Here is a 12,352-nt window from a genome sequence, read left to right as displayed (position 1 = left end):
TCTGTGATGTATTTTCTTTTGATCTCCCCATTTTCCTCTCAGTTTGTAGACCTAAGTTGCAATGACTTGACAGAAATCCTGATTCCAGAGGCTCTGCCTGCTACTTTACAAGACCTCGACCTGACCGGAAATACGAATCTGGTTCTGGAACACAAGACGCTGGACACATTTAGGTAGGTAAAATTTTGAAATTGAATCCACATGTGCTCTTAGTTCCACCAGCCATGTGTGGATCTCCTGTAGAGGTGTGTAGGGATCTTGATTAATTAAAGGAAGAGAATGAATCAGGCCATAGAGCCCCTCCATTCTTTTACTTAATTCAGTTATGGATAGATATCTATCCAGTAGACAGCCCATTTATATCAGAACTCAGCATCATGGGCACTGCTCAGCCACACACTGAATATTTTCACATAGACATTTTAGGTGGCACCGATTACATTGCATTACATCATCTAAGAGATGATGCAACCTCACTCATTGTACCAAGCCTCCATTGTATCAGAATATTTGAGTAGATAGTGGGCTAAGACTTTGAAATCTTTGGATGTACTCGGTTTTTCATTGAAATGAACAGTACCAATTGCCACAATATTTGGCCCCTCTTTCTTCCTCCTACCCTTTTCCTTTCTCCTCCTTGGCCCATGAGTCAGCACACTACTTTCCTTCATTCTCTCTGGAGATGAATCTTGGTCTGTCAGCAGATGATTTTATAAAAACACATGTTCTTTTGGGATAGTTCTTGTGAAACACAGAAGCCTGTGTGGTCTCATCTTCCCTTCCTACACTTCCCACAGCCATATCACCACCTTGAAAATTGATCAGAAACCTTTGCCAACCACCGATCCTACAGTTACATCAAGCTTCTGGAGCCATGGACTGGCTGAGATGGCAGGGCAGAGAAATAAGTGAGTATCTTGGCCATGGAAAGAAATTAAAAAGGCAGCCCCTGACGTCTGATCTGATGCTGAAAGCTGGGCCATATTGATTCCTGTGGGACTTAAACACATCATAGAATGCCAGCATCAGAGCAGATCCCTCTGAGACCATGGTGCAGTGACACAGAAACAAGATGAATGCACAGTCCACAAAATACTGCACACCCCCTCTCACGGCTAAAATGGTGACTGCTGCTTTCTCCTCATGCTCATCATCTTTCCCTGTAGATAAGATTTACTGAGATACCCACCCATAGAATGGCCCCACTTTCTGACAGCACCTCATCTTGGTCCACTTCATTAGACCTTCCCCAAAATGACCCACCCAAAGCCCAAATCCTGTAGTGGGTTCTTTCCAGCACACACTTACCTATTCACCGCAGAATTCCATGGTGCACGTTCTCCCTTGCTGCAAGGCATGATCAGCCCGACTCAGTCCGCCATAGTTGTGCTCCTGGGGGTCTTTGGCTGAAGGATGTTGACCGTACTAGTCCTTAATCACTACTAAGGGAAAATGTTGAATCTTCCCAGCCTTTGGCAGCACTGCAAAGCCCCTGAGTGTGGCTGGATTCCCCCGTTTCTTATGACATCAGCTCTTTCAGGTGCTACTAATTACCTAATACTGTTTTCATGGGTAGATTAGAATTTACTACTGTTTTTTCCACCTTAATTAATACTTTTCAGAGAAGGCTCCCTGGAGAATAATCCTTTTAACATAACTTGCTTTGATGTTGGTTTTATCCTGTTTGTGTTACAGGCTGTGTGTCTCTGCCCTAGCTGTGGATAACTTTGCAGAAGGGGTGGGCGCTGTGTATGGCATGTTTGACGGGGACCGAAACGAAGAGCTCCCTCGCCTACTCCAGTGCACGATGGCAGATGTGCTTCTGGAAGAAGTACAGCAGTCGACAAATGACACGGTTTTCATGGCTAACACCTTCTTGGTATCTCACAGGTAAGCAGGTGGGTTGAATAATCCCTAACTCAGTTCTACTTTTGGAAAGTAAATCTCACTAAGCCAGAAGGTCAGGGTCTAAATTTATAGGTACAGGATCAAGGTGAGACCTTGATCCTTCTGCTATGACTACTCTCTGTATCAGCACGGAGGAACGTGGGGACTTTGGTCCTTTATTTATTTATTTTAAGATTTTTATTTGAGAGAAAGAGAAAGCATGAGAAGGGGGAGGGGCAGAGGCAGATGGAGAAGCAGACTCCCCACTGAGTGCGGAGTCCCATGCAATGCGGGGCTCGATCTCAGGACCCTGAGATCACAACCTGAGCTGAAGGCAGATGCTTTACTGACTGAGCCACTTAGGGGGCTGGGGACTTTGGTCCTTTAAAGAGCCTGTGGAGGGGCGACTGGGTGGCTAAGTCATTAAGCGTCTGCCTTCTGCTCGGGTCGTGGTCCCAGGGTCCTTGGATTGAGCCCTGCATCGGGCTCCCTGCTCTGCGGGAAGCCTGCTTCTCCCTCTCCCACTCCCCCTGCTTGTGTTCCCTCTCTCGCTGTGTATTTCTCTGTCAAGTAAATAAATAAAATCTTTAAAAAAATAAAAAAAAATAAAGAGCCTGTGGAGCCATCTGTTTTCCCTGTTGACCCCAGAGGTTGCTGAGGATCTGGAAAACCCAGAAATCGTGTGTAGAAGGTTGTGTGTGCATAAGTGCATTTGTATATTCAGGGGAAGGAAGATGGTATAAGTTTTTGTAAGATTCTTCACGAAGAGTCAATGATCTACAAAAGGTTAAGCACTGTTCAGATTCGTGTGTTTAGAATACTTATTATTGGGGATTTACCAATTAATTTTCTCAGCCACTTAAGGGCAAAAACTCTATATAACCAAAGTATTGAAAATCTCTTAGTAGCTAATACAGCATGAAGTACATCAGGTGGGCTGTGTGAAGGCCATGCACAACTGAGAGGTTGTAATCTTGTATCATCGAGGTGAGATGGAATAGCCTGGAGCCCAAGCTGGTATTATCTCTCATTATAACACAAAGCAAAGATGTTGGGAAGGGAGTCTATTTTTCAGTAATAGAATTGAGCTAGGAACTTGGTGAAATAAAGAGTTTGGGAAAGAGAACTCTATTGATGAAGCACCCCCATGAGCCAGGCAGAAGACCAATCTGTCTTTCTCATACCATATCTTTAATTTTCCAAACAAGCCAAAGAAGTGGGTATTTTATCAGAAAAATATCTTGCTATGGATCTGCAGTGAGCAATTGGCAGAGCTGGAATTTGCAACCAGATCTTTCTCAGAGTATCTGCTCTGTGCTTAGCACTGTGTGCCATGCACTAGACGATGGGTGCCATGTGTATGGGAGATACAGAAAGAAGAGTGTGGTCCTTCTTTCGAGGAACTTACAGCCTAAGTGAGTGGTCCTCAAAGTGGTGTTCTAGGAGCAGCACCCTCAGCATCACTGGGAACTTGTTAGAAGTGCAGATTACTGGGCCCAGTAATCTGCAGCCCCTTACCCACTGCCTCAGAAACTCTGGGGAGGGAGCCCAGCCATCTGGTTTAATGAGCCCTCCAGGTGACTCTGATGTGCTGAAGTTGAAAATGACTGAATGAAAAACAGTCTGTGATCAGACACAAGCAGAAGCCGTAGAGAAAGATGTATCTTCACTGTCTCCCCCTACCCTCAACCTGTTTGTAAAATCTCTTCTCAGTCAGCTGAGCGTGGAAGGCACGTCCTGTAGTAAGAGGCTGCCTTCAGGTGAACACGGGGCGGCTGGCTCACAGTCACGTGGCAGAGAAACAAGGAAGGCATGGACATGAAGGACTGCCACTTACTTTGAAAACTTTGTTTTCTTTTTTTTCTAAACAGGAAATTGGGAATGGCTGGCCAGAAGCTGGGCTCCTCTGCTCTCCTTTGTTACATCCGCCCTGACACTGCCGACCCAGCAAGTAGTTTTAGCCTGACTGTAGCCAACGTCGGCACGTGCCAAGCGGTCCTGTGCCGCAGTGGGAAACCAGTGCCCCTCTCGAAAGTCTTCAGCCTGGAGCAGGACCCGGAGGAGGCTCAAAGGGTGAAGGCCCAGAAGGCCATCATAACAGAGGTGAACCTCGCTCTCTACCAGTTACTCCTGCTTCCCAAATCTAGTGAATGCTGCTCTGCATTCAGGCACTGAGGGTCCATTTTCTTCCTGTCAAGCCTGGTAAATTGTATCCAATCCAGATAATAGTACTAGAAGAAAATCTAATGAATAGTCAATGACTAACAAAAAGAAAAGACAAATTAGAAATGAAAAATCCTAATTTGTGATCCTTCAGATGTATAGCTAGCATGTAAAATGAATGTAAATGTCTCCCTTGATTAATTTCCAACTCCTCTGGTTTGTTATTCCAAACAGAAGAAGAAAAGATTCTACAGTTTGACATCGCTGTTTTGAAATGCAAAGTTTTAAAATATTTTTACTGTTTATATTATGTATGGCTTAGTATGCTCTGGTGGTTTTGTTTTGTTTTTTAGTAACAAAGCATCAGTATCTCTGCTGTTTTATAGCTTGTCTCCTTTTTTAGTAATTAGCATCACATTTTTGCTTTCAAAGAGACTTTAGCAATTGCATATGAACATTGTTTACTGCAAAGCAGAATTCTGCTCAGATGCTTTGCCCATTTTTAATTGTTTCTTTGTTGTTGAGTTTTAAGAGTTCTTTGTGTATTTTGGATACAGGTCCTTATCAGACATGTGTTTTGCACATACTTTCTCCCAGTCTGTGTCTGTCTTTTCACTCCTTTAACACTGTTGTTTGCAAAGCATACATTTTAGTATGAATTTTTTTAAATTTTTAAACATTTTTTTCTTAAGTACGCCCACACCCAGGGTGGAGCTTGAACACATGACGGTGAGATCAAGAATCACATGCTCTACTGACTGAGCCACCCAGGCTCCCCGAGAAGTTTTTAGTTTGAATGAAGTCCCACTTACCATTTTTTTTCTTTCATGGGTTCATGCTTCTGGTGTTTACAAACTCATTGCCAAGCTCAGGGTCCCCTAGATTTTCTTCTGTGTGTTAGCTTCTAGAAGTTTCGTGTTTTAATTTAGGTCTGTGATCTGTTTTTTTTTTTTTTTTTAAGATTTTATTTATTTGCGAGAGAGAGAATGAGAGACAGAGAGCATGAGAGGGAGGAGGGTCAGAGGGAGAAACAGACTCCATGCTGAGCAGGGAGCCTGATGTGGGACTCGATCCCGGGACTCTAGGATCATGACCTGAGCCGAAGGCAGTCGCTTAACCAACTGAGCCACCCAGGCGCCCTGTGATCTGTTTTTAATTAGTCTGTGACAGATGTAAGCTCAGTGTCTAGAGTCCTTTTTCCTTTTTGCATGTGGACGTCCCACTGTTGCAGCAGTATTCACTGACCAGACGAGTCCTTTCTCCATGGAACTGCCCTTGCTCCTTTGGCAGCCGTCAGTGGGACCGTATTTGTGTGGGTCCGTTTCTGGGCTGTCTGTTCTGTCAGAATTCCACCCAAGGAACACAAAACCAAAAAAAAGTACCATTACAATGTGGGTTGGTATTCAGAAGATTCTGGAATACTGAGGTATTAGTCTCAGGAAGGTCTTTCAGTCAAAACAAATGAAAGATAAAAGATAACTTTGTGTTTGATTAATCTCTTTTTCCAGAATTTAGATAATGTTGTGTTGGTTTTTCTTGGGATGCCGTAGGCAAGCAAGAATTACTCTTAAAATGTCAGTTTAACCTCAGGCATGTATTGTTTGCTAAGCACTTGACTCCTATTATTTTATTTAATTTTCACAATAATCCCGATGAAAGAAGTGCTTTTATTTCCATTTTACAGATGAGGAAAATAAAACTTAAGAGTTTGTGACAAATTCTGGTAAATGAGAGAGCCAAGATTTTCACCCAGAGAATGACCACAACTCTGAAACAAATACATTGATGGCTTTAGGGGTTTTGTTTGATTTTATCTTGAAAAGAAATCAGTACACAGGTATTTGGCAGATGACAGCAAGTTACTCCTTTTCCTCTGAGTTTAGAATTATATCAGTGGTGACTTGATCTGCTATTCCTTCCTGGTACATTCCTTACAGATTAGGTAAATTATGCTATGGATTTCAGACTTTACTTTTCTAGACTAAATAGCTATAGAGATCATTTAATGCTTTAGCTACAAAGATTCTCTTAGTCCTTTAGTATCTAACTGAATCTTTTCTGTCCCTACCGTACCTGTAATGAGAAATCATTTTTAGTAACCCACCTGAGTTTTGGCCTTTGTGAGAATACTGGTGATGGAGAACTAATGACAGTTCTGCTTATTGTTTTTCTAACAGATGTTTCTCTATTTAAGGACGTGCTGAGGCCTGTACTTCATGTGAGCAAATATCTTTTGAGGTGCAGGTGCTATAAACTTTTAGCCACTTAATTTTAATTGGTTTTAACCTCAGTCCTATGAACTATTTGGTATAATAACCACATGATATTTTGTCCTTTAAGAATTCTGTACATTTCATTTTTGTAAGTCCCCTTAAATTATAGAGATCTGAGGAAAAACCATACGTCTGTTCTCTTTTACTGTAGAGCCCTAGGCATTGTGATCTAAGATAGAAATTGTATGTCATTGTTGCTTGTTTCTCAGAATTTGCATTCTGCTTGTCTCCTAGGACAACAAAGTAAATGGGGTAACCTGCTGTACCCGGATGCTGGGCTGTACATACCTCTATCCTTGGATCCTCCCTAAGCCTCACATATCTGCCACTCCACTTACTATTCAAGATGAGTTGCTGATTCTGGGAAACAAAGCATTGTGGGAACACTTGTCATATACAGAAGCTGTCAGTGCAGTACGCCATGTGCAAGACCCATTAGCAGCTGCCAAGAAGCTGTGCACGTTAGCCCAGAGCTATGGTTGTCAGGACAATGTTGGGGCAATGGTGGTTTATTTGAACATCGGTGAGGAAGGGTGCACGTGTGAAATGAATGGGCTTACCCTCCCGGGTCCTGTGGGATTTGCTTCCACCACCGTCATCAAGGACCCCCCCAAGCCAACCACTCCTTCCTCCAGTAGTGGCATTGCCTCTGAGTTCAGCAGCGAGATGTCCACCTCAGAGGTGAGCAGTGAGGTGGGGTCCACTGCTTCTGATGAACACAACACTGTCGGGCTGGATGCTGGCTTGCTTCCAAGGCCAGAGAGGCGCTGCAGCCTCCATCCAACACCCACCTCTGGGGTGTTTCAGCGCCAGCCTTCTTGTGCGACTTTCTCAAGTAACCAGTCTGACAATGGCCTCGACAGTGATGACGACCAGCCTGTTGAAGGTGTCATAACAAATGGCAGCAAAGTAGAAGTAGAAGTGGATATCCACTGCTGTAGGGGAAGGGATCTCGAGAACTCTCCCACTCTTATAGAGAATTCTCCTACCCCATGTCCTGAGGAACATGCTAGAGGATCGTTTTTTGGGATCCGAAGACAGAACAGTGTGAATAGTGGCATACTTCTGCCAGTGAGCAAGGACAGGATGGAGTTACAGAAGTCCCCCTCCACTTCCTGTCTGTATGGAAAGAAACTCTCGAACGGCTCTATCGTGCCCCTGCAAGATAGCCTGAACCTCATCGAAGTGGCCACAGAAGCACCCAAGAGGAAAACTGGCTACTTCGCTGCCCCCACTCAGCTGGAGCCAGAGGATCAGTTTGTTGTACCTCGTGACCTGGAAGAAGAAGTGAAAGAGCAAATGAAGCAACAGCAGGAAAGCAGGCCCGAGCCTGAGCCCAGCGAAGAGGGTCGGACCGAGCTCCCGGAGGAGTTTGACACGGCTCTGTAACCCTCCCGCAGGAACCGGAGCGCTAGGGAAGGCTGTGCGCTGTGGGGGCAAGGGGTCCTTCCGGAGGCATTGTGCCTCTGCATTTCTAAACCATAGCTGAGGGGGGTAGAACTCGGAGCCAGACATGGTGAGAGCGATCAGGGTCTTGCTCCGGATAAGCTAGTAAACACCATCAGTGTTAAGTGTCACATTTAACCTGCATTGGAATTCCCAGAGTTACTGGGAAGAAAGCAGATGTTCTGTATCAGTCCTACCACCTGCCATTAACCCTTTCTCTCCTAGGATAATTTGAGAATTTGCCTGCCTGGGCAGGAAAGGGACTCTTTCTGTGGAGGAAGTAACTGAAGATTGATTCTCTTTACTTATTGCTGCTGATGGATCTCTGTGACAGAGAAATCACCTTATATCTCAGCCTAACTGATGGGATGTGATGTGACTAGTCACATGGCTTTTCATTCTTCTCTACGAGAATACAGCCTTTCGAAATGATGTTTATTGGAAATGTAGAACCAATCAAACAGATAATTTATGTATGTAATGTAATGAGAGCACTTTTCATTGACTGTGAACTTCTTATTTTTGAATCTGCACTCGAGCCAATCTTCTTAGAGGCAGCCCAGCACCTTTGTCTGTAGACAGAATGATCATCAGGTGTTGGAGCATTCTGTGAGGGTACTAGGGAGGGCCCTGGGAAATCTTTGAACTGTTGGAGGGCAGACTGGGAAAGCTCCTGAGAAACCTGGGGGAGTAGGATCTTTGGGGATGAAGATGGGGAAGGAGAGAGGACTAAGACTGCTTCCCCCCCCAATCAGAAAGAGAATAACTCCTTGACCAATGTGACACCTGCAAGGAATTGCCCCGCAGATCACAAGAGAAGTGTTTGGGGACTGGCCTCTTCCCATGACATATGATGGAGTTGGCAGCCAGCCTCCTCATGTATAGGGCCAAGGCTGATGCTGCTCGCATCCAAGTAACCTTGAGTGTAGCAGGTGACTCTGCACAGACTGAGGCTGAATGAGAGCAGATGGATGAACGGAGCTCATGGGTTAGACCTGTTCCTTTTCTTACTCTAGAGCAGAGGGATGGTTTTCTAAAGTGTCGGAAATGAGTTGAGTTCACATCTTTAATGTTCAACAGAGTACTCTTCTGAAAACTGCTTATCCACCTCACATGGTTTCGGAGTACTGGGCTCAATTACTAATGGAAGAAAGACTTAATTGAGAAGATCCTAAGCTTACAGAAAACCTGGTTTACTGTATTTTTGCACATTCCACGTAACCCTAGCAAAATACAGTTCCTTCCGTGTTTCTGTTCTGTTGCCTTTTCCATTACAAGATTTACTTAGGAAACGAATTCCTACTTAACTCCTATAAAATTTTGACATTGCTTGATTTTACCCAATGGGGAATGTGCTTTGATTTTTTAGAATACTTTCACAATTAAAATGCAAATAGTGTGGAACCATGAATTTGCTGTATGAGAAACAAAATGTTAAAGATAGGGTTGAGATATATATAGATCTGTCTGTCCATCTATTTATATCTTTGAGGGGTTAAGTTTTTGTTAAAGCAATAGTAGAAAACCAGATGACCTGTCTTCAGATGGTTATGTGTCCTCATCTTCTCAGCAGCCCCACATCCGTGTGTGTGTGTGTGTGTGTGTGTGTGTGTGTGAGTGAGGTTCACTCTTGGGGGATTCCATACCAGTCCAGTGGCCATCTGAAGTTCAACCCCTCAAGAATCTGAGTTTGAGTCTCCATATTGTCAGGTAAACTTGACTTCTCTGTATCAAACTATTGGCCAGCTACTAAAAAGTTTTAAAACTCAGGTCTTGATTTGAAGCGGGGACTATAATAGTTCATACAAAGTTTAGATGCCATTAGAAAAGGGAACAAATTGTGTTGCTGCCCTATTTTTATATGGGGAAATGGGAGGGGGCGGATGAAGGAGAAATGAAAATGAAGAAAAAGCCCAAAATATTAGTGATGGGTGATGTGAAACGTCTTGCTTCCGGACAGCAGAACCTTTGAGTCACATAACACTGATGCTGTCTGCAGAAGAAAGTTACTTTGGGAATATACCACTTTCATAGTATAGTTTCTTAAAAATAGTCCTTTATCTCTGTGAACCCTTTTCTTGTCTTTGTTTCCCACTCTACTTATTGGAACCACCATGAAACCTGGTTCTGAAATGACTGTGCCAAAAGCATGTGCTTTTTCGTCAGAAGAACTCTAAAATTCCAGATGTTCTTTTACATGGTAGATGTATTTTCAGGAAACACTAGGTTGCATTGGAAACCTTTCATATAGGCTTTCATATAGTTAGTACCAAACTATTTTCTGTAACTTCTTTTCATTCATTTCCCTCTATAATTGCTCTGTATTAAAATAGAGGGTAAAAAAGGCCATAGTCCATTACCAAAAATAGCATACAGAACTCTTGACCTATGAGGTCAGTTACAGTCGTGTGATCTGATTAGGTTGTCAGGTGGTGAAATCCAGGACTCTCTCTCCAGGTGAATGTAATCTACTTCCCAGGACTTTACCCAGAGGATGTGTTCCCCTGGTGGGTAGAGTACCGTTGATCTCTAGCCCAGAGATTCTGGCCTCTGCGTGATTCTCAGGTCTCTGCGTGTACCTCCCATTTAATAGAGAACTGTAAGAGAATTTGTGAAAGAATATCACTCCTGCTTCTGGGAGCAGCTCAGGAGTCCCATGGAAGAAAGAAAAATACACGAGTCTTGGCAGCCATGGTATTCTTATTTTTATCCAAATGGATTGGAAATATGTTCGAAAGTTTGAATGGCGCTGTGTCATTACGAGTCTACGGGAGAGTCATTGAATTGGCACTCCTCATACAACTGAGGGCGTCACTATTATACTACTGTAGAGTGTATGTGTGCAATAAGCTGGCGAATTCATTTTCCTGGTGTATGGAAGAGCCAGCACAAGCAGCTTGGTCATCATTGGGTGCTATTAGAGTTGTCTGTAGTCCGTGCTATGGTCCGGGAGGTGGAGCCAGCCGGGTTGGGTTTAGCTACTGAATATCAAACGTTGCTCTTCTTCCCATGTAGACCTTCAGCAAAAGCAGGTACTTGGAAGCCACAGGCTCACCTTCTCTATCTACTCAATAATTATTAATGAAGACACCTCCATAAGGGAGCATCTGGCTGTTATGGATAAATGTACCATTTATTAAATAATTAGTCTCCAAGCCATTCAGTGATGCCTGCAGCATCACGAGAGAACTGCGTCGTGTCACTTTTTACTTCCCTCTGGGTGGGGCCTTTTCAGACTCCCCCAGTCTTGGAGGCAAGTTCATCTTTCTCTCCAGTTAGTGACTCTTACCCCATAGTTGGGTAAGCACTTCCTAGATTGAGGAAAGCAGCTACAGTAAATCCTGCTGTTTCTTTCATTTGGTGATCCTTGTATTCTAAATTTCACGCACTTCTCCCAGATGCTATAGGGTTTTCTCTCACTGTTGCCAGTGGATGTCATCCAGACAGTGAGTTCATATCTTATGGTTTTGTGCAATCATTGTTGTATTGTAGTCCTAAGACTCATTATAGTGTATTTTTGATATTTTTGAAATGTGTTAAATTTTTTAATTCAATAATATGAGCCAGAGCATGTTGCAGCAAATCTATTGTTTGTAAAAAATAACAATAACAATAATAATAAATAAAATAAAATGGAATATCTTTTTCATGGCTTTGTTTTAAAATGGAATACCTGTTATTTTATAAATATTTTGGCATGAAACTGTAATTTCTCTAACTTGTATATAGAATTAGTTTTCTTAACCAAAAGTACCTTTAGGATTTTTCTTGCCCCCTCCCTTTTTTTTGTTTGTTTGTTTGCTTTAGAGGAAGATAACAAATGAAACCACATTCCATGACATTATGAAGCTATGAGTTAAGGCAAGAATAAGTATTTTCACCTCTTAAGCTGAAATAGCAATAAAGATTTTTTATGTTAAGAAACATATTCTGACTTGACTTATATGTTTAAATAAATCCAAAGACAGGAAACAGTCCTTATTTGCATGCAGGTTGCTGGCTGACTAGAGGAAACTCAGTTGTAAGTAATTGATGGATCCTAAACCATAGAGCTGATGATGACATAGAAGAGCCAACTGGATAATCTAGTCGTCGTGTTTGTCCTAATATAAGGGTTTGGTGTCAGAACCTCAGATGTAGGAGTGCACTCTGACTCACAAAATACTTAAAATCCAGTTAAGCCTCTAAATTAAATCTTCACCCCCCTCCGTCCCCCACCAGTTGTCTCCCATAATCTCTGGACTCCCAAGCAAGATCAGGTTTCTCTAAATAAAAGCCAATTGAAATCATTTTGCAGGTTTCCTCCTTATCTAACAGAATGAACATTTTAAAACTTTGGTACATCAGCTGTTCGTTAGCACCTGCATGTGCTGGGCTCAGAGCCACCATCTATGTGCTTTAGTGCCTCAGTTCTCTGAGACACTCCCTCCCCGCTCCAGGGCGGCAGAAGTCAAGTCCTCTGAATGTGTCCTCTGCCTCGTGTGATAGTCCCTGGTACAACAAAAGCCAAAAGAATGCGTTAGTGTCTCAGAACATGTTCTGAACGTGTTGGGTAAGTTTTGTCTCTACTACGTAAAAGATTT

At 43.0% G+C, this 12,352-nt stretch overlaps 1 protein-coding gene across 3 annotated transcripts in view; it reads left to right on the top strand.

Annotated features, from left to right (window-relative positions):
• Positions 1-10,401, top strand: part of PHLPP2 (PH domain and leucine rich repeat protein phosphatase 2) — a 75,312-nt gene extending 64,911 nt beyond the window's left edge. For all 3 annotated transcript variants that reach the window (XM_064581690.1, XM_045890802.3, XM_045890803.3), the window contains 5 exons: positions 43-173; positions 798-908; positions 1,696-1,890; positions 3,759-3,990; positions 6,558-10,401. In XM_064581690.1, the coding sequence (XP_064437760.1) occupies positions 43-173; positions 798-908; positions 1,696-1,890; positions 3,759-3,990; positions 6,558-7,712 (1,824 nt within the window). In that variant the 3' untranslated portion in view covers positions 7,713-10,401. The remainder of the gene's footprint in view (positions 1-42; positions 174-797; positions 909-1,695; positions 1,891-3,758; positions 3,991-6,557) is intronic.
• Positions 10,402-12,352: the final 1,951 nt, after the last annotated feature.

This window comes from Mirounga angustirostris, unplaced genomic scaffold, assembly GCF_029215605.1.
Source record: "Mirounga angustirostris isolate CCGP_5_RB_7025 unplaced genomic scaffold, mMirAng1.0.hap1 SCAF_16, whole genome shotgun sequence".
Taxonomy (NCBI): Eukaryota; Metazoa; Chordata; class Mammalia; order Carnivora; family Phocidae; genus Mirounga; species Mirounga angustirostris.
This window is presented reverse-complemented; position numbering and strand designations above follow the sequence as displayed.